The sequence below is a fragment of the Salvia splendens genome, chromosome 8 (assembly GCF_004379255.2).
Source record: "Salvia splendens isolate huo1 chromosome 8, SspV2, whole genome shotgun sequence".
Classification (NCBI taxonomy): Eukaryota; Viridiplantae; Streptophyta; class Magnoliopsida; order Lamiales; family Lamiaceae; genus Salvia; species Salvia splendens.
The window spans coordinates 27,304,534-27,328,076 of NC_056039.1; the positions used below are offsets into that span (position 1 = coordinate 27,304,534).

A 23,543-nucleotide genomic window follows, 5' to 3' on the forward strand; every position below is an offset into this window, starting at 1 on the left:
GAAGTTTTCTACAATAGTTCATGAACGCTTGAAGTTTACAATCATTTTTTCCACATCTGTATTATTTGTTTTCCCATATTCTTCATCATGCTTTGATGCTAGTGACAAGTTATTCAATGACTCATGGTTTTTTTCCGACAATAATAATGCGCTGCAATACTTTGCTCTTAGTCTTTGGAGTATACCCTTGCTTCTTGCAGTTAATCCACAATTCCAATCTTGTTCACGCTCACCATAATAACATTCCAAATGTCGCATCAAAAAAACTCCACAATCTTCTACATTTGATGTTGTTCTCCAAGACATTTTGAGCCTTACTATGCTCGCATCCTTTATTGATTTGCTTTGGTTGTGATACCCCATTTTTGTCAAAAAATGACAAAAAAACAATATCTGCAATATATCATTATGAATATCAAATGTAGTTCACTATAAAGAGTGCTATACTTCACTGTAATCACAAAAATACTTCACTATATATCATGTATACTTACCAAGTTTTCAGGTATGCCACCATATTTGATTAATATGTCCTCATCGTCAGCATTCTTCGAATTGTCAATCACTACTATACTTTTAGTACTAAATCTGAAGCATATGGTATAGTAATGTTCTGCAGCACATATTGGAAAGAACACCTACATAGATAATAATAATTATTTCAGAACAAAAACAATTAGTAATATAACAAAGAATCAATTGTGTTCAGTATTTACCAAATCTACATCGTCCCATTTGAAATACAGAATTTGTTCAACCTCAGTTTGTACATTGTCACAGAATCTATCAATCAGAGTCATGAGGTCGACCCCATAAGGCCGGTGTAACGCCCGTACTTTTTATGGAAGATGATGCACGTAAATCGAGGAACGGTCGAAGGAATCATATTTGGAACAACACCAAATATTATAATTTTTTTCGTTGGGCGTTTTTAATCGTTGTGAAGACAAGATAACGAAATTTAATAAAGTTCCCGTGATTTTTTTTTAATGAACAAGGGAAAATACGAAAAAAAAATATATAAAAAGTATGAATTTATTTTGGTTTCTCCAAAATAAATTTGAAGCCAATTAAAAATGAACAACTTGTTTTTCTAATCACCCTTTTATGTTGGGCTTGTATTTCTTTTTAGCCCATTAGGAAATAATTCTACATGCAAGCCCAAGCATGAATTTAATTGATTTAAGCCCAAGCCCTTTTCTTCCTTTTTCTTCTTTCTTCTTCTTCTTCTTTCTCCCCCATGACCGACGGTTTTCTTTCCCCCATGATCGACGGTTTTCTTTTTACCTCCCCACTTCCCCATCAATACCCACACCCCAAAAGCCACCTCCTCACTTTCACTTTGCAAGAAAAAAAAAAGAGAAGAGAGGAGGAGAAGTGGCGAGAGAGAGAAGCCGAGAGAGGAAGCGAGAGGGGAAGTTTTCACATCTTTGTCCATTCACCATCAAGTCCAACCATTTCTTTTTTTTGGAGGTATACTCCCTTCTTTATCTCAAAGCATGAGTTGTTATTAGCTTTGCATGCATATAGTTTGTTTTATCCTCCATAACCGAGCTAGGTAGAATTTAACGTAGAACCTTCCGAACGATCGCCGCGAGTAACCGGAACTTAGAAAGAACTTAGCTTTAGGTTAATAAAACGTGTTGCGAGCCTTTGCGGGGTGTTTTCGGGCGGTTTCGGAGTGGTTTCGGAGGAGGAGGAGTCGCCGCCGGCGACGGGCAGCGGCGGACAGCCGCGCTCGACGTTCCCGGTGCGGATGACGGCTCCAGGTGGCGACGGCGGCAGCAGCAACGCGACGGGAGGCAGCAGCGGCCGGTGACCCCGGCTGGCGGCGACGCCATGCGCAGCCCCTTCGCGGCAGCAGCTCTCGGCGAACTCAGCGACGGCGACGGGCTGAGGACGTCAACTCCTCGACGACGTTGCTGCAGCGGCGATCCCATCGATGGCGTCGAGCCGGAGAGAGGGCGACGGCGGCGTACCTTCCGTCGGGAAGGGGCAGTCGACGGGAAGGAAGGAAGAGAGAAAAAAACGACGAAGAGAGGGAGGGAAGAGAGAGAGAGGGTGTGTTGGAGAGGGAGATGTTTTGGGCCTTTGTTTTTTTAGAAAGTAGGCCTTTTATTTTAGAAATGAATTAGGCCCTTGTTTGTTTAAAGGAAGTGGGCCTATTAATTTAAATGGGATGTTTTGGTTGTTGGGCTTTTATAGATTAATTGGAAGATGGGCTCACTATTTTGTTTTGGAGGTTTTAAATGGCTAAGGAATTTAAATCTCTCGGCCCGGTAATTAAAGTTCGATCGGGGGAAATTATTTAATTAATTTCCGGAAAAACTTTTTGAAGGATGAATAATTTAACTAAGTATGAATTAATACTTCTTTTTTTTCCAACGGTGAGTAATTGAGGAAAATTTAAATAAGCGCTTAAATAATTTTTAGAAATTATTTTCGATGTGATGGAAAATACGAGGAGCCAACGAAGGAAAGAACGAGCGTAAGCGGCCGACCGGCGTAATACGCGACGCCTTGGGCGGCCGCCGAATAATCGAAACTGCACGAAAACTGAGAAAACGAAATAAAAGACTTTAATTAGAGTGCATGCATTCTAAAATGTTTTCGTTACCGAGATTGATATGAATCTTATGTATTTTCCGAAAAGGTGGTTCGCACTCACGCTAAAAGTCGGAACGAGGAATTTACGGAAATCCGAAGCGTTTGAGGTGGGCTCTATTACTTAAACTCTTTTATTTGCAATGATATGTTTACGGAGAGATAAGGGTGGTTTGAATGTTATGTCATGCCGTATTTTATGTTTTGAATTGCCTATCTGATTGTCTACTAGGATAACGTCCTACTAGACTTTGATGGTTAACGAATTCGGGTCTGACTAGGGAGTGAGTCCCTACTCGGACTAGTGCACTGATGGGGATCGTGAGCCGTCCTTCGTGGTCGGCCGGTCCAGTGATCGAGTTTGTGGCCACATTCTCGTTTCACATGATGGTTCAGATATGGTATATGATGGAGGATGATAATGATATGTGTCTGCAGACACCTTTTAAGGAATGATTTAGTGTTTCTCGGCCTTTTAAAGTAAAACCCGAGTTTCACTCAATGATGGCTTGACATATCTTAACGATGAATGTATTCCGGGCATGAGTTCACTGAGTGCATCAAGTACTCAGCCCCTGCATATGTTTTCCCTATGTGCAGGTTGAGCGTGGACGGGGGACGGAGGATGTTGAGCATTGGACAGAGACAGTATTCAATAAATGATCCGGTTGCTATTGTGTCTTCATACATAGTAGTAGCTAACTCTCAAATGTTTCCGCTATGCCAAGTTTAGGAATTTCTTTGATTTCCTTTGAATTGTCAAACTATGTCATTCACGTTATGTACCTTCGGGATTTGGAACCCTGTTGATAAATGAAATTTCGTATTTCGACCGATATGTCGTATTTCTTTGATTGTTTCCCCATTTCTTCCCCGCTTCTTTAACCCTCCCTAGTCGCGATCAACCGTGTTTTCTATCCTTAGAAAATGCGGGCGTGACAGAGTGGTATCAGAGCAATTTTTCTTTCCGCTCTGGACCCGAGAGTCTTATTCAGTCTTAGTCTAGACTTGTTTCGCTAGACTAAAATGATAATAAATTAAAGTAATAATGGTGTATTGAAGGCTCAACATCCCGACTCGTCACACTCAACCAAGAAAGAGGTAATATATTTTTTTTATGTGAAAATTTTTTATGAGAAAGTTTCGGAGAAATGACGACGAGAAAATTTTTGATAAAGAAAGAGGAGAAAATTTTTATAAGAAGGAGGAAGTAGAATCTTTCTGTGAGAGATTGATTTCGAGAAGAGTATTTGCTAATGTTGAGAAAAGAACGAGTTTTGATGAGGGACGATGGATTGTTTGTTTTTATATGAAAGATGAAAGTTGATGTTCAAGTATATATTGAGTTTTGGATTCAAAAACTTGTACTTCAAAGTTGAAAGTGAGATGTTGAAATATTTGAGAAAAGTGAGAGTTTTGAAGAAAATGGTTGTTTTGAAAGTAGATGTGAAATGTGAAAGCACTGGGTTCTGGGAAGCGAAATGTTGGGTATTATACTTGTTATTTGAGGTATGAATGACTTTAAATGTGATATTTGTTGATCTATGAGGTGGTGAAATGTGTTGTGAACTTAGAGTGCCTAAGACTAAGCTAGATGAAACGTGCGCGAACCATAGTTGTAAGTTGACAATTTATCCATCGCTTTCCCGAGCGATGAAAACCAACGAGAATCTGAAAGTGTGGGGTGAATCCCTAATGTGTCAAGGCACGACGAGGCAAGGAGAGCGAGAATGCGAATGGAGGTCGGTGGACCATGGAACTTTTGTTATTTCTTTGGAATGACGCGAAACGTTAGAGCAAGCTTAGTGTGTGAACCATTTTACTATTTTCTATCGTTTTTCGTGAACGATAAGGAAAAAATGCGAAGAAGATTTCAAGAAGATGAGGATAGAGAAGATGAAATGAAGCTTCAAACACGAAAAAGGTGCGAGACAAGAAGAACTGATGCTAAGTGATGTAGCTGTGCAACGACAAGAGATCATACTCGTGATGCAATTAATATAACATTATCTCGCATAATTTTGCTAAAAGTAGCAACACGATGGAGACGACCTTTATTGGAGGCAGAGAAGTCACACGGATGATGAAAATGTTTTAAGAGAATGGTTGTTATAATATGCAATAATATTATGAAGATATGGCCTTTGATTGACTACAATTATTTGGTTGTAATGACGTGATGAATGTCAACTTGGAATCCACGGTTTCTTAAAACGATGTTACCATGTTCGGCCTCAGAAAGACGAGCGAGGGAGTGTGATTTTCGTAGCTAGAATGAATGATTTTAATCAACAGTACTTACTTGTATTCTAAGAAATATTTTTTTTGGAACCTTTCAATTAACGGTGAGCCCTCGTCTATTTAAGACCTTGTTCGACTCACAAATCGCAAGTAATGCCCATTATTTCTTTTCCTATATCGAGTCATGACTCACTTTTAGTTCTTAAAAATTGGTGCTGGCCTTTGTAACTTTGGACATCTTGATTAGTAGTCTTCTTTGATTCATCTTTCGTAAGGACAATATTTTGACCTTATGAGCTTTCGTTATTGAACTTCATTCCTAAAGTTGTTTGCAGTTATGACCTTCAGTATGATCACATCTCCATACATGTTTCTTCAAAGGATGGAATATTCTTCTTGGAACTTTTGTACACCTTTTTATTTCCTAACTATGAATGCGGCAAGTTCTTTCTTGCAGAGGTGAAATTTTTTTTTAGCTCAGTTTCACTACATATATTGTTTCATGCTCAATGATTTTTCTTTCTGCAACACCAAGTGAAGGCTATCGTGTTCTCTTTTTCCTTAATATGTTTGATCTAGCCGTTTTTCCTAAAAAGTTCACTTCACGTTGGTTGCAAACCTGTGAATCCATTGATGTGATTTCATTATTCAATAACCTGATGTCGTCGAACCATGATCAGTGCTACAACATGACATTTGTCTATGCTTCTAAACCCTCCCACGATTGATCATCTCATGTCATGACATGTTTGAGCCATCATTCATTGATGCTGATATTTTGCACATTGACTTGACAATTGAATATCTTATTTGGCAGCCTACTATGGAATTTGAGACTTAATTCAGTTTCATCATGTTTTCATGACCTATCTCATATTCTTTCGAGCTCCCATCAGAAGTAAATTCCCAAGCTCTATGGATTTTATTTGATACCGTTTAAACCATTTAAATCTCAGAATGGATGTGTTAAGTTCAATGGCTTTAGTCCTTGCTTTGTTTACAAACCAATTTTCTCAAGTTGGTGATGAGATTAAGAAGAGTCGAGCTAGAAATGTTGTTCTTGTTTTCTTGATCAATTTTGCAGCTTTTTTTTTTTGATTAAGACACTTTCAGCAGTGTTGCTACAATTTTTGAAATCAGTTCATATCCAAGTAAGACTGTTTGGTCAATTTTCGAGTTCTTGATACTGGAATTGGAGGAAAGAGTGAGGTTGAGCTTTTCGAATGCACACGGGGAATAAATTTCCATAATCAGAAATGCGTAAAAGTGATACACCAACTAGAGGCATCGATATAACCACGAACACGAGGTGTTAAATTTTTTTTTTTCAGCTTTTACATACCGCTAATAGCGAGTTGCTAAGGGATCGAACATTATGCTATACCTCTAGATATTGGATCTTGAGCAACAAAATGTGGTGAAAATGCGGGCGTGACGTCTCGCCGCGCTCAACAAGAGAGAAGGTAAAATGTTTTTAAATGAGAAATGTTTATGCAAATGATGTTGGACGTGATGATGAATGGAGTATGATTGATGATAGTATGAGATGAGCAAATTTCGGGACGAAATTTCTGTTAAGGTGGGTAGAATGTAACGCCCGTACTTTTTATGGAAGATGATGCACGTAAATCGAGGAACGGTCGAAGGAATCATATTTGGAACAACACCAAATATTATAATTTTTTTCGTTGGGCGTTTTTAATCGTTGTGAAGACAAGATAACGAAATTTAATAAAGTTCCCGTGATTTTTTTTTTAATGAACGAGGGAAAATACGAAAAAAAAATATATAAAAAGTATGAATTTATTTTGGTTTCTCCAAAATAAATTTGAAGCCAATTAAAAATGAACAACTTGTTTTTCTAATCACCCTTTTATGTTGGGCTTGTATTTCTTTTTAGCCCATTAGGAAATAATTCTACATGCAAGCCCAAGCATGAATTTAATTGATTTAAGCCCAAGCCCTTTTCTTCCTTTTTCTTCTTTCTTCTTCTTCTTTCTCCCCCATGACCGACGGTTTTCTTTCCCCCATGATCGACGATTTTCTTTTTACCTCCCCACATCCCCAACAATACCCACACCCCAAAAGTCACCCCCTCACTTTCACTTTGCAAGAAAAAAAAAAGAGAAGAGAGAAGGAGAAGTGGCGAGAGAGAGAAGCCGAGAGAGGAAGCGAGAGGGGAAGTTTTCACATCTTTGTCCATTCACCATCAAGTCCAACCATTTCTTTTTTTTGGAGGTATACTCCCTTCTTTATCTCAAAGCATGAGTTGTTATTAGCTTTGCATGCATATAGTTTGTTTTATCCTCCATAACCGAGCTAGGTAGAATTTAACGTAGAACCTTCCGAACGATCGCCGCGAGTAACCGGAACTTAGAAAGAACTTAGCTTTAGGTTAATAAAACGTGTTGCGAGCCTTTGCGGGGTGTTTTCGGGCGGTTTCGGAGTGGTTTCGGAGGAGGAGGAGTCGCCGCCGGCGACGGGCAGCGGCGGACAGCCGCGCTCGACGTTCCCGGTGCGGATGACGGCTCCAGGTGGCGACGGCGGCAGCAGCAACGCGACGGGAGGCAGCAGCGGCCGGTGACCCCGGCTGGCGGCGACGCCATGCGCAGCCCCTTCGCGGCAGCAGCTCTCGGCGAACTCAGCGACGGCGACGGGCTGAGGACGTCAACTCCTCGACGACGTTGCTGCAGCGGCGATCCCATCGATGGCGTCGAGCCGGAGAGAGGGCGACGGCGGCGTACCTTCCGTCGGGAAGGGGCAGTCGACGGGAAGGAAGGAAGAGAGAAAAAAACGACGAAGAGAGGGAGGGAAGAGAGAGAGAGGGTGTGTTGGAGAGGGAGATGTTTTGGGCCTTTGTTTTTTTAGAAAGTAGGCCTTTTATTTTAGAAATGAATTAGGCCCTTGTTTGTTTAAAGGAAGTGGGCCTATTAATTTAAATGGGATGTTTTGGTTGTTGGGCTTTTATAGATTAATTGGAAGATGGGCTCACTATTTTGTTTTGGAGGTTTTAAATGGCTAAGGAATTTAAATCTCTCGGCCCGGTAATTAAAGTTCGATCGGGGGAAATTATTTAATTAATTTCCGGAAAAACTTTTTGAAGGATGAATAATTTAACTAAGTATGAATTAATACTTCTTTTTTTTCCAACGGTGAGTAATTGAGGAAAATTTAAATAAGCGCTTAAATAATTTTTAGAAATTATTTTCGATGTGATGGAAAATACGAGGAGCCAACGAAGGAAAGAACGAGCGTAAGCGGCCGACCGGCGTAATACGCGACGCCTTGGGCGGCCGCCGAATAATCGAAACTGCACGAAAACTGAGAAAACGAAATAAAAGACTTTAATTAGAGTGCATGCATTCTAAAATGTTTTCGTTACCGAGATTGATATGAATCTTATGTATTTTCCGAAAAGGTGGTTCGCACTCACGCTAAAAGTCGGAACGAGGAATTTACGGAAATCCGAAGCGTTTGAGGTGGGCTCTATTACTTAAACTCTTTTATTTGCAATGATATGTTTACGGAGAGATAAGGGTGGTTTGAATGTTATGTCATGCCGTATTTTATGTTTTGAATTGCCTATCTGATTGTCTACTAGGATAACGTCCTACTAGACTTTGATGGTTAACGAATTCGGGTCTGACTAGGGAGTGAGTCCCTACTCGGACTAGTGCACTGATGGGGATCGTGAGCCGTCCTTCGTGGTCGGCCGGTCCAGTGATCGAGTTTGTGGCCACATTCTCGTTTCACATGATGGTTCAGATATGGTATATGATGGAGGATGATAATGATATGTGTCTGCAGACACCTTTTAAGGAATGATTTAGTGTTTCTCGGCCTTTTAAAGTAAAACCCGAGTTTCACTCAATGATGGCTTGACATATCTTAACGATGAATGTATTCCGGGCATGAGTTCACTGAGTGCATCAAGTACTCAGCCCCTGCATATGTTTTCCCTATGTGCAGGTTGAGCGTGGACGGGGGACGGAGGATGTTGAGCATTGGACAGAGACAGTATTCAATAAATGATCCGGTTGCTATTGTGTCTTCATACATAGTAGTAGCTAACTCTCAAATGTTTCCGCTATGCCAAGTTTAGGAATTTCTTTGATTTCCTTTGAATTGTCAAACTATGTCATTCACGTTATGTACCTTCGGGATTTGGAACCCTGTTGATAAATGAAATTTCGTATTTCGACCGATATGTCGTATTTCTTTGATTGTTTCCCCATTTCTTCCCCGCTTCTTTAACCCTCCCTAGTCGCGATCAACCGTGTTTTCTATCCTTAGAAAATGCGGGCGTGACAGAGTGGTATCAGAGCAATTTTTCTTTCCGCTCTGGACCCGAGAGTCTTATTCAGTCTTAGTCTAGACTTGTTTCGCTAGACTAAAATGATAATAAATTAAAGTAATAATGGTGTATTGAAGGCTCAACATCCCGACTCGTCACACTCAACCAAGAAAGAGGTAATATATTTTTTTTATGTGAAAATTTTTTATGAGAAAGTTTCGGAGAAATGACGACGAGAAAATTTTTGATAAAGAAAGAGGAGAAAATTTTTATAAGAAGGAGGAAGTAGAATCTTTCTGTGAGAGATTGATTTCGAGAAGAGTATTTGCTAATGTTGAGAAAAGAACGAGTTTTGATGAGGGACGATGGATTGTTTGTTTTTATATGAAAGATGAAAGTTGATGTTCAAGTATATATTGAGTTTTGGATTCAAAAACTTGTACTTCAAAGTTGAAAGTGAGATGTTGAAATATTTGAGAAAAGTGAGAGTTTTGAAGAAAATGGTTGTTTTGAAAGTAGATGTGAAATGTGAAAGCACTGGGTTCTGGGAAGCGAAATGTTGGGTATTATACTTGTTATTTGAGGTATGAATGACTTTAAATGTGATATTTGTTGATCTATGAGGTGGTGAAATGTGTTGTGAACTTAGAGTGCCTAAGACTAAGCTAGATGAAACGTGCGCGAACCATAGTTGTAAGTTGACAATTTATCCATCGCTTTCCCGAGCGATGAAAACCAACGAGAATCTGAAAGTGTGGGGTGAATCCCTAATGTGTCAAGGCACGACGAGGCAAGGAGAGCGAGAATGCGAATGGAGGTCGGTGGACCATGGAACTTTTGTTATTTCTTTGGAATGACGCGAAACGTTAGAGCAAGCTTAGTGTGTGAACCATTTTACTATTTTCTATCGTTTTTCGTGAACGATAAGGAAAAAATGTGAGGAAGATTTCAAGAAGATGAGTGGATAAAATGATACTTTGACTTTATATAATGACATAAATCGTTTAACACACCGAAATCTTTTGTGTATTAGGAGAGAAACTTCCTGATGCTGCTGCTGATGAAGATAATAGACAAGCATATATATAGACATGCTTTATAATGAACATATACCATGCAATTTATTTTTCAAAATTTATATTATTCTTACGGATGGATATGTTGTGAAAAAGAGGCGCCTTGATGAAGATAGAGCCCTGTATCCTTCCATATTATTCAAATAAGAAGCCCATGCATTGATCACACCCACTTCTATTAGAGTATGTGTCAATAGTGAACAAAATTCTCTTTTTGTTACCGTTATGACATTATCATCATACACTATGGCGTCCCTGTTCAAATATGTGTGTGTGTTAGCACATCTTTTGTATATTTTTCTTCTAAATCACAACTATAATATAAATCTTACTCATTTGATTCATATGTTGTCATAATCCACAAAAAGATTTGTGACTCCTTCAAGGTAAACTTTGTTTTGGTCTGGACCATCCTCTCCAATTGTTCAATCCTAGCAATTGCCTGTCAGGGCAAGAATGATATGAAAACTTCACTATATAAGACATATAGTTCACTTCATGTTTGTTAAAAGTGTTGGTGAATGGATGAGATATATCATTGCTTAACACTTACCTTTTCTGGATTGTAAACTACTATTTCGGTTGAAGGATTATAATCATTTGTCTCCTGCAAATAGTGAAATGTGATATAACATAAGAATAAAAACTCAAAAAAGTAAATAAATTGTTTCCAAATCTTCAACTTACTGGTTTCTTTCCCAAGTTAATATCAGACAAAATTGATGTGCCTTCATTCACTAATTTGCATTTTTCATCATGGGCTTCCATCATTTTTTCCATAAGCTGAATCCATTCTGGATCATCTTCTTGATCCTCTTCCATAGCTTGTCTCATGTTTTCAATTGTCTTAGACACAGCTTGCTCCCCTTGATCAACCTCAACACCAACCATCTTTAGTGCATTTATAGCTGCAACTTTGAAGCAATTGGTGTTATTTGTATTTCCTGGAGCATCCTTTATATACCTCATCATTTTCCTAATAGCATCTGCAGCCTCCCAAATTGAACTTTTAATTTCATCAGACGAAGGTACTTCCATAACACTCTTTTCTTTATTCTGTTTCTTTCTGGAAAGCATTTCTTCATCATCGTTGGTTTGTGAGCTCCCACGCTTTGAGGCTAGAAGACATACAAAAAAAGTGGTCAAATTCATGAATACACACTTAATATAGCTCAAAATTATTCACTGAGATACTAAATAATGATAAACTTCTTCGAATAAACCGCTGATTTAGAATCTAAAAACCGCTGAGTTAGGATATGGAACAAGGTATGTATTGATGATACAAAACCAAGTATGAAGTAAATTCGAAGTAAATTCATCATGCTGTCATATGTAACTCTAAATCTACACTAAAAAACTATAGAATATAAAAAAAGGAGAATCGCAAGCAAAATGATAAAATCGAGCAAAAACAAAAGTAAAATACGTAAAAAACTTCATCCAACCTTTCTTCGATGATGCTTGAGGGTTTTCCGACGTCATATTACAGAATTTTGGATGGATTTACCTTCGAAACTGAAGAAAATACGGTTTGAATGCGATCGGAGAGTTTGGAAGCGAATTGGAGGGTTTGAGTGTCAGAGAAATTAAATTTAGCGTCTAGTTCACCTTTTCTATCGACGCACCAATTTGAAAATGAAATGACAATTTTGCCCTTATAAAACTATCATTTTATGCAGTAAATCTAACATTTATAAACAAAAAGTATCATTTTATCAACTCAAATTTTCATTCTATCAATCAGAAATATCATTTTATCGGCTGCAAGTATCATTTTGTCATTTTATAGGTTAGAAATATGATTTTATCTACTGCGAGTAACATTTATCATTTTATCAACTCAGAGTATCATTCTATACGGCAAAACTATAATTTTATATAGTAAACCTAACATTTATAAGGCAAAAGTATCATCTTAACTACCAATCATTGGCTTCAAAGCATCATTATTAACAGGAATGTACATAACTATCAGTAAAAGTATCATTTTATCAACTTAGAGTATCATTCTATCCGTCAAAACTATCATTTTATGTTGTAAACCTAACATTTATAAGCCAAAAGTATCATTTTATCAACTTAAAGTATCATTCTATCCGGCAAAACTATGATTTTTATGTCATTTTATCAGCTTATATGACATTTCTTCAGCTTCTATATCTTTTTATAAGGTTGTTGTCATTTTATCAGCTTATATTATCATTTTATCAGGTTAAAGTGTCATTTTATGACCAATGTATCATTTTATAAACAAAAGTATCATTTTATCAACTCAAAGTATCATTCTATCAGTCAGAAATATCATTTTATCGGCTGCAAGTATAATTTTGTCATTTTATAGGTTAGAAATATCATTTTATATGCTGCGCGTAACATTTATCATTTTATCAACTCAGAGTATCATTCTATCCGGCAAAACTATCATTTTATACAGTAAACCTATCATTTATACACCAAAAATATCTATCATTTTATTGGCTGAAAGTATCATTTTATCGGCTGAAAGTATCATTTTATATCAAATGGCTTCAATCTGTCTTCTCATTGACTCTACCACAATTTCTTGAATCATGACGACCCATCTCATAACATTTACCACACCGTCGTGGAGGCTTATTTGCTTTCCTTATTGCACTCTCCCTCTTTGATACTTTGTCATTAGCTGATCCTTTGGTTCTAACAACATCTGGAGGATGTACATCAATTACATCAGGTACTGCCATTCCATAAAATTCCTCAACCATCTTTTTCTTTTTAATGACTAAAGGTATTGCACAATTTCCAAATATATGCTCTTCCAAATCATCAAGACCAGCACATAACAAAAACAGATGATCCATACTTCCCTCAGACTTTTGGACTAATCGATAAAAGTTGGAGAACAACTTTTTCTTAACTTCCTGCTTTTTATCCAAATCTGCAAGGTAAAAGATAACATTATTACAATAAATACTATCATTTCTCTGATTGAAAAAATAGAGTTTTTACAATAAGGGTAAAAATGGAGCACACGTTCAAATGGTTGTATCTCCTCAGATGGTAGACCATGTGCTGCCTTTAGTAAAGAGCTCTTCAACCACCTTTGACCAAAATATTTCTCAGGAATGAGATTAGCAGACTTATTCTTCAACAAACAAAATATATGACAGCATAACAAACCAATTCTGGAAAACTTCATACAACTACACTCGAATGTGTCTTGCTTACAATCATACTTAACATCCCATGTTCTACCATATTGGTCCTTGACCTTATGCATCTTGATGTTATCCTCAACAGTTATCGAAACAATCTCACATTCCATACTTATTTCCTGTTGTACATGTTTGAAAATATTATCAGTGTAGATTGTAGATGCATGCTTCTCAATAGGCAATTGGGTTGACAAATCAGGAATAGTTGAGTAATCCAAGTAGTTCAATCGTGAATTGACATTCATTTGATCTCCAACAGCACAGTTAAAGAAATTCATGAACTGTACAAGATTTGCACGAGGCTTTGTGTAGTTTTTAAAAAAGCTATTCTCTGATTCAGACATCGATGTAGTCCTAAGAAGCGACCCATGGGAAAATCTCGAAAATAAGCAGGAACCTAGAATTCTCTATCTTCAAACATCGATCCAAACCAGTGGACGTCTTCTAATCCATACCGTTCCATAATATTATTCCATATTATATCAAACTCATCAGGCTCTAACAAATCAGACCAAACACATGCATTAAACTCTTTTTTGAAATCTCCACTACCAAGCAAGGATTTGGGCAACTTATCTGACACCTTAACCATAATATGCCACATGCACCATCAGTGCCTTGTTTGTAAAAGTACTTGTTGAACAGCAAGTTTCATCCCCCAATCTTGATCAATGATAATCATTTTGGGTGCAACCCCCATACATCGAACAAAACAGCCAAACAACCAAGAATATGAGTCTCTGCCTTCACTTGATAACAAGCCAGCTCCAAATGGAACTACTCTGGAATGGTTATCTTTTCCAGTGAATGGAGCAAAAATCATGCAATACCTTCAGAACATAACATAAAAATGAATTATATTTTCATACATACAGAAAAGTATCATTTTATCAGCTAAGAATATCATTTTATCAGCCGAAAGTATCATTTTATATCTTTTAGCAACAAAAGTAATATACCTGTTAGTGTTGTATGTTGAGTCAAATGAAATTACATATCCAAACATATGATAATTTCGTCTTGAAATAGCATCAACCCAGAAGAGTTTAGTTAACTTTCCATGAGATCCTATCTCAATTTCATAATAGAAGGCATCAGATGATTCCTTTTAAGAACGCATATAATCAAAAATCATTTGAGCATCTGAACCATCAATATTGACATAATATCGCGATAACCATTTCTAATATCAATAATATCACATCCAACATTTTTAGGTCCACCCATTATCTTCTTCAAAAAGTTTGAATGTGAGTGTGAGACCAATATTACACCTGCCACAATCCTCCATAAACCTCCGATGGATAGGATCCAGACTGCGATTGGCCGTCATAAAATGCCTATGCTCATCCGCAACCATTAAGTGATTATGATACTCAACAAACTGATAAACCTCATACCCTTTGCTCATGCCATTTGAAAAATATCTCAAGTTGAGCTTAGCAAGACATTCACACCTAAATGACCGACACCTACGCTTCTTAACAGACACTTCAGTTGATTTGGATGCATCACCAGGTATAAAATTCTTAGAGCCTTGTCTGCTGCAAGCCAAATACTGCCACTTAATAATACCATGAACTGATTTGTTGCCCAGTTTACGAATGCCAAAACCAACTGAACAAGGATAATGTTCATAGAAATCAGATGCTTCTACTAATGTATTGAATTTCATACCAATCATTGGCTTCAAAGCATCATCACAAACAGGAATGTACATGCCTACAAATCAGTAAAACTATCATTTTATCAACTAAGAGTATCATTCTATCCGGCAAAACTATCATTTTATTTATGCAGTAAACCTAACATTTATAAGCCAAAAGTATCATTTTATCAACTCAGAGTATCATTCTATCCGGCAAAACTATCATTTTATCAACTCAGAGTATCATTCTATCCGGCAAAACTATCATTTTATCAACTCAGAGTATCATTCTCTCCGGTAAACCTATCATTTTATCTACTCAAATTATCATTCTATCCGACAAAACTATCATTTTATTTATGCAGTAAACCTAACATTTATAAGCCAAAAGTATCATTTTATCAACTCAGAGTATCATTTTATCCGGTAAAACTATCATTTTATCAACTCAGAGTATCATTCTATCAGATAAAACTATCATTTTATCAACTCAGAGTATCATTCTATCGGTAAAAGTATTATTTTATCAACTCAGAGTATCATTCTATGAAGCAAAACTATCATTTTATGCAGTAAACCTAACATTTATAAGCCAAAGTATCATCTTAACTACCAATCATTGGCTTCAAAGCATCATCACAAATAGGAATGTACATACCTACAAATCAGTAAAAGTATCATTTTATCAACTCAGAGTATCATTCTATGCGGCAAAACTATTATTTTATAAACCAAAAGTAACATTTTATCAACTCAGAGTATCATTCTATCCGGCAAAACTATCATTTTATCAACTCAGAGTATCATTCTATCCGACAAAACTATCATTTTATTAACTCAGAGTATCATTGTATGCAGGAATGTACATACCTACAAATCAATAAAACTATCATTTTATCAACTTAGAGTATCATTCTATCCCGCAAAACTATCATTTTATCAACTTAAAGTATCATTCTATCAGGCAAAACTATCATTTTATCAACTCAGAGTATCATTCTATCCGACAAAAGTATCATTTTATCAACTCAGAGTATCATTCTATCCGGCAAAACTATCATTTTATACAGTACACCTAATATTTATAAGCCAAAAGTATCATCTTAACATTACATAATATAATTAAATAAGAAGTTCAATACATCAGAAACATAAACCAATTGACAGCTAATATTAATCTAAAATCAAATTCAATATATGAAGCAAAACAATCAATAAATTAAAATATGAACACAATCAATAAGCTAAATAATAGATAATGATTGTTACCTTCGTTATTTGCTACAGACTCCATCGAAGCGAATTTTGACAACAATTGAACAGGTAATCAATGAAAATAAGAACGCAAAATTGAAATCAGCAAAAAGTATCATTGTATCAGCAAAAAGTATCATTGTATCAGCAAAAAGTATCATTTTAGGTCTTTTAGCAACAAAAGTAATATACCTGTTAGTGTTGTATGTTGAATCAAATGAAATTATATCTCCAAACATATGATAATTTCGTCTTGAAATAGCATCAGCCCAGAAGAGTTTAGTTAACTTTCCATGAGATCCTACCTCAATTTCATAATAGAAGGCATCAGATAATTCCTTTTGAGAACGCATATAATCAAAAATCATTTGAGCATCTGAACCATCAATATTGGACATAATATCACGATAACCATTTCTAATATCAATAATATCACATCCAACATTTTCAGGTCCACCCATTATCTCCTTCAAACGTTTGAATGTTTGAGTGGGACCAATATTACACCTGCCACAATCCTCCATAAAACTTCGATGGATAGGATCCAGACTGCGATTGGCCGTCATAAAATGCCTATGCTCATCCGCAACCATTAAGTGATTATGATACTCAACAAACTGATAAACCTCATACCCGCTGCTAATACCATCTGAAAAATATCTCAAGTTGAGCTTAGCAAGACATTCACACCTAAAGGACCGACACCTACGCCTCTTAACAGACACTTCAGTTGATTTGAATGCATGACCAGGTATAAAACTCTTAGAGCCTTGTCTGCTGCAAGGAAAATACTGCCACTTAATAATACCATGAACTGATTTGTTGCCCAGTTTACGAATGCCAAAACCAACTGAACGGGCATAGTGTTCATAGAAACCAGGTGCTTCTACCAATGTATTGAATTTCATACCAATCATTGGCTTCAAAGCATCATCACAAACAGGAATGTACAAACCTACAAATCAGTAAAAGTATCATTTTATCAATTCAGAGTATTATTTTATCAGGAAAATCTATCATCAGAAACTATCATTTTATCATTTTTATGTCATTTTGTCACGTTAAAGTATCATTTTATCAGCTTATATGCAATTTCTCCAGCTAAACTATCATTTTTATAAGCTTACTGTCATTTTATCCGCTTAGATTATCATTTTATCAGGTAAAAGTATCATTTTATTAAAAAAATGTCATTTTATACATCAAAAATACCTATCATTCTATCGGCTGAAAGTATCATTCTACCCGGCAAAACTATCATTCTATCGGCTGAAAGTATCATTATATCCGGCAAAACTATCATTTTATCAGTTTTATGTCATTTTGTCACGTTAAAGTATCATTTTATCAGCTTATACGCAATTTCTCCAGCTAAACTATCATTTTTATAAGCTTACTGTCATTTTATCCGCTTAGATTATCATTTTATCAGGTAAAAGTATTATTTTATTAAAAAAATGTCATTTTATACACCAAAAACTATCAACTCAGAATATCATTGTATCCGGCAAAACTATCATTTTATGATGCAAACCTAAAATTTATAAGCCAAAACTATCATCTTAACACAAAAACTGCAATACATAATTTAATTAAATAAGAATTTCAGTACATCAGAAACATAAACCAATCGACAGCTACTATTCATCAAAAATCAAATTCAATACATGAATCAAAACAATCAATAAAATAAAATATGAACACAATCAATAAGCTAAATAATAGATAATGATTGTTACCTTCGTTATTTGCTACGTTCTCCATCGAAGCAAATTCTGACAGCTATTGAACAGATAATCAATGAAAATCTAGAGATTATTGAATAATGAACCAAATCGGAAGGAAATCTGGAGTCTATTGAAATAATCGAAAGGAAATCTCTATGGAAATAATCGGAAGGAAATCTGGAGTCTATGGAAATAATCGGAAGGAAATCTGGAGATTATGGAAATCTGGAGATTATGGAAATCTGAAACCAAATCGCGGAGAATAGGAAAGAATCGAACTGAGAAAGAGAGAAAGAATGGAGCGAAATTCAGAAATTTAAATGAGAGAAATGACATATTTACCCCCGCGATATATATATAGAGTTGTGATCATATGATAAACCCTAATTTGTGTGATAAACCTATAACCAAATCTGGACCACACATATTTTCTAATCTTGTGGCTGAGATTCAAATTTAGATTTACTTCATAAAAAAGGCGCAGAGGGTAAATATGTCATTTTCCTCATTTAATTTATGAATTTCGCTCCATTCTTTCATTCTCTCTCAGTTCGATTCTCTCCTCTTTCTCAGCGATTTTGTTTCTATATTCCTCTTCTCATCGATTTTGTTCCCAGATTTGAATCCGATTTGGTTTATTATTCCATAATCTCCAGATTTTGTTTGCATATTTCTCGCATAATTGTGAATTGTGACCGGTGAGATGTTTTCAATTTTGCGTTCTTATTTTCATTGATTACCTGTTCAATTGTTGTCAAAATTCGCTTCGATGGAGTCTGTAGCAAATAACAAAGGTAACAATCATTATCTATTATTTAGCTTATTGATTGTGTTCATATTTTAATTTATTGATTGTTTTGCTTCATGTATTGAATTTGATTTTAGATTAATATTAGCTGTCAATTGGTTTATGTTTCTGATGTATTGAACTTCTTATTTAATTATATTATGTAATGTTAAGGTGATACTTTTGGCTTATAAATGTTAGGTGTACTATATAAAATGATAGTTTTGCCGGATAGAATGATACTCTGAGTTGATAAAATGATACTTTTGTCGGATAGAATGATACTCTGAGTTGATAAAATGATAGTTTTGCCGGATAGAATGATACTTTGAGTTGATAAAATGATACTTTTGTCGGATAGAATGATACTCTGAGTTGATAAAATGATAGTTTTGCCGGATAGAAAGATACCCTTAGTTGATAAAATGATACTTTTGCGGGATATAATGATACTCTAAGTTGATAAAATGATAGTTTTATTGATTTGTAGGTATGTACATTCTTGCATACAATGATACTCTGAGTTAATAAAATGATAGTTTTGTCGGATAGAATGATACTCTGAGTTGATAAAATGATAGTTTTGCCGGATAGAATGATACTCTGAGTTGATAAAATGATACTTTTGGTTTATAAAATGATAGTTTTGTCGCATAGAATGATACTCTGAGTTGATAAAATGATACTTTTACTGATTTGTAGGTATGTACATTCCTATTTGTGATGATGCTTTGAAGCCAATGATTGGTAGTTAAGATGATATTTTGGCTTATAAATGTTAGGTTTACTGCATAAAATGATAGTTTTGCTTCATAGAATGATACTCTGAGTTGATAAAATGATACTTTTGCCGATAGAATGATACTCTGAGTTGATAAAATGATAGTTTTGCCGGATAGAATGATACTCTGAGTTGATAAAATGATAGTTTTACCAGATAGAATGATACTCTGAGTTGATAAAATGATACTTTTGGCTTATAAATGTTAGGTTTACTGCATAAATAAAATGATAGTTTTGTCGGATAGAATGATACTTTGAGTAGATAAAATGATAGTTTTGCCGGATAGAATGATACTCTAAGTTGATAAAATGATAGTTTTGCCGGATAGAATGATACTCTGAGTTGATAAAATGATACTTTTGGCTTATAAATGTTAGGTTTACTGCATAAATAAAATGATAGTTTTACCGGATAGAATGATACTCTGAGTTGATAAAATGATAGTTTTACTGATTTGTAGGTATGTACATTCCTGTTTGTGATGATGCTTTGAAGCCAATGATTGGTATGAAATTCAATACATTAGTAGAAGCATCTGATTTCTATGAACATTATGCTCGTTCAGTTGGTTTTGGCATTCGTAAACTGGGCAACAAATCAGTTCATGGTATTATTAAGTGGCAGTATTTGGCTTGCAGCAGACAAGGCTCTAAGAATTTTATACCTGGTGATGCATCCAAATCAACTGAAGTGTCTGTTAAGAAGCGTAGGTGTCGATCATTTAGGTGTGAATGTCTTGCTAAGCTCAACTTGAGATATTTTTCAGATGGCATGAGCAAAGGGTATGAGGTTTATCAATTTGTTGAGTATCATAATCACTTAATGGTTGCGGATGAGCATAGGCATTTTATGACGGCCAATCGAAGTCTGGATCCTATCCATCGGAGGTTTATGGAGGATTGTGGCAGGTGTAATATTGGTCTCACACTCACATTCAAACTTTTTGAAGAAGATAATGGGTGGACCTAAAAATGTTGGATGTGATATTATTGATATTAGAAATGGTTATCGTGATATTATGTCAATATTGATGGTTCAGATGCTCAAATGATTTTTGATTATATACGTTCTCAAAAGGAATCATCTGATGCCTTCTATTATGAAATTGAGATAGGATCTCATGGAAAGTTAACTAAACTCTTCTGGGCTGATGCTATTTCAAGACGAAATTATCATATGTTTGGATATGTAATTTCATTTGACTCAACATACAACACTAACATGTATATTACTTTTGTTGCTAAAAGACATAAAATGATACTTTCGGCTGATAAAATGATATTCTTAGCTGATAAAATGATACTTTTCTGTATGTATGAAAATATAATTCATTTTTATGTTATGTTCTGAAGGTATTGCATGATTTTTGGTCCATTCACTGGAAAAGATAACCATTCCAGAGTAGTTACATTTGGAGCTGGCTTGTTATCAAGTGAAGGTAGAGACTCATATTCTTGGTTGTTTGGCTGTTTTGTTCGATGTATGGGGGTAGCACCCAAATTGATTATCACTGATCAAGATTATGGGATGAAACTTGCTATTCAACAAGTACTTTTACAAACAAGGCACCGATGGTGCATGTGGCATATTATGGTTAAGGTGTCAGATAAGTTGCCCAAATCCTTGCTTGGTAATGAAGATTTAAAAAAAGAGTTGAATGCATGTGTTTGGTCTGATTTGTTAGAGCCTGATGAGTTTGATATAATATGGAATGATATAATGGAACGGTATGGATTAGAAGACGTGCACTGGTTTGGATCGATGTTTGAATATAGAGAATTCTGGGTTCCTGCTTATTTTCGAGATTTTCCCATGGGGTCGCTTCTTAGGACTACATCGATGTCTGAATCAGAGAATAGCTTTTTTATAAACTACACAAAGCCTCGTGCAAATCTTGTACAGTTCATCAATTTCTTTAACTGTGCTGTGGGAGATCAAAGGAATGCCAATTCACGATTGAACTACTTGGATTACTCAACTATCCTTGATTTGTCAACCCAATTGCCTATTGAGAAGCATGCATCTACAATCTACACTGATTCTATTTTCAAACATGTACAACAGGAAATAAGTATGGTATGTGAGATTGTTTCGATAACTGTTGAGGATAACATCAAGATGCATAAGGTCAAGGACCAATATGGTAGAACATGGGATGTTAAGTATGATTGTAAGCAAGACACATTCGACTGTAGTTGTAAGAAGTTTTCCAGAATTGGTTTGTTATGCTGTCATATATTTTGTTTGTTGAAGAATAAGTCTGCTAATCTCATTCCTGAGAAATATTTTGGCCGACGGTGGTTGAAGAGCTCTTTACTAAAGGCAGCCCATGGTCTACCATCTGAGGAGTTACAACCATTTGAATGTGTGCTCCATTTTTAACCTTATTTATAAAAACTCTATTTTCCAATCAGAGAAATGATAGTATTTATTGTAATAATGTTATCTTTTACCTTGCAGATTTGGATGAAAAGCAGGGAGTTAAAAAAAAGTTGTTCTCCAACTTTTTTCGATTAGTCCAAAAGTCTGAGGTAAGTATGGATCATCAGTCTTTGTTATGTGCTGGTCTTAATGATTTGGAAGAGCATATATTTGGAAATTGTGCAATACCTTTAGTCATTGAAAAGAAAAAGATGGTTGAGGAATTTTATGTAATGGCAGTACCTGATGTAATTGATGTACATCCTCCAGACGTTGTTAGAACCAAAGAATCAGCTAGTGACAAAGTATCAAAGAGGGAGAGTGCAATAAGGAAAGCAAATAAGCCTCTACGACAGTGTGGTAAATGTCATGAGATGGGTCGTCATGATTCAAGAAATTGTGGTAGATTCAATGAAAAGGCAGATTGAAGCCATTTGATATAAAATGACACTTTCAGGCGATAAAATGATATTTTTAGCAGATAAAATTATAGGTATTTTTGGTGTATAAAATGACATTTTGTGGGATAAAATGATAGTTTCAGAAGGTAAAATGATAGTTGCACTTGATAAAATGATGTTTCAGGGGATAAAATGATAGTTTCAAAAGGTAAAATGATAGTTTCAGATTATAAAATGATAGTTTCTGTGTTTAGATTTATGAAAACCGTAGTTTCTGTGTTTAGATTTATAGTTGTTTCACTGATGTTAAGTGATTATGAAAACCGTAGTTTTTGTGGTTAGATTTATAGTTGTTTCACTGATGTTAACTGATTATGAAAATCGTATGGCCTTTGTATTATGTTTACATGATTATATTTATAGTTGTTTTGCAAATAAGAGTGAAGTGAAATCATAATAAGAGTGATGTGTTTTGTGAACAAGAGTGAAGTGTTTTCTGAACAAGAGTGATGTGTTTTGTGAAAAAGAGTGAAGTGTTTTCTGAACAAGAGTGATGTGTTTTGTGAACAAGAGAGAAGTGTTTTCTGAACAAGAGTGATGTGTTTTGTGAAAAAGAGTGAAGTGTTTTCTGAACAAGAGTGATGTGTTTTGTGAACAAGAGTGAAGTAAAATCAGAATAAGAGTGATGTGTTTTTTGAAAAAGAGTGATGTATTTTGTGAACAAGAGTGAAGTAAAATCAGAATAAGAGTGATGTGTTTTGTGAACAAGAGTGAAGTGTTTTCTGAACAAGAGTGATGTGTTTTGTGAAAAAGAGTGAAGTGTTTTCTGAACAAGAGTGATGTGTATTGTGAACAAGAGTGAAGTGTTTTCTGAACAAGAGTGATGTGTTTAGTGAACAAGAGTGAAGTAAAATCAGAATAAGAGTGATGTGTTTTCTGAACAAGAGTGATGTGTTTTTTAACAAGAGTGAAGTAAAATCAGAATAAGAGTGATATGTTTTGTGAACAAGAGTAAAGTGTTTTCTGAACAAGAGTGTTGTTAGAACCAAAGGATCAGCTAGTGACAAAGTATCAAAGATGGAGAGTGCAATAAGAAAAGCAAATAAGCC

General features: G+C 35.6%; 1 protein-coding gene across 1 annotated transcript; it reads left to right on the forward strand.

Annotated features, from left to right (window-relative positions):
* Positions 1 to 21,094: 21,094 nt before the first annotated feature.
* LOC121746003 (protein FAR1-RELATED SEQUENCE 4-like) lies at positions 21,095 to 22,461 on the forward strand. The gene is made up of 2 exons (XM_042139944.1): positions 21,095 to 21,977; positions 22,073 to 22,461. The coding sequence occupies exons 1-2, from the start codon at positions 21,095 to 21,097 to the stop codon at positions 22,459 to 22,461; spliced, it is 1,272 nt and encodes a 423-aa protein (XP_041995878.1).
* The last annotated feature ends 1,082 nt before the right edge of the window (positions 22,462 to 23,543 follow it).

Bases quoted from the DNA above. Each gene is read 5' to 3' on its own strand.
- LOC121746003 (XM_042139944.1), top strand. From the start codon at position 21,095: ATGGGGGTAGCACCCAAATTGATTATCACTGATCAAGATTATGGGATG. The intron at 21,978-22,072 runs GTGTGCTCCATT...TTTACCTTGCAG, and splicing joins GGAGTTACAACCATTTGAAT to ATTTGGATGAAAAGCAGGGA.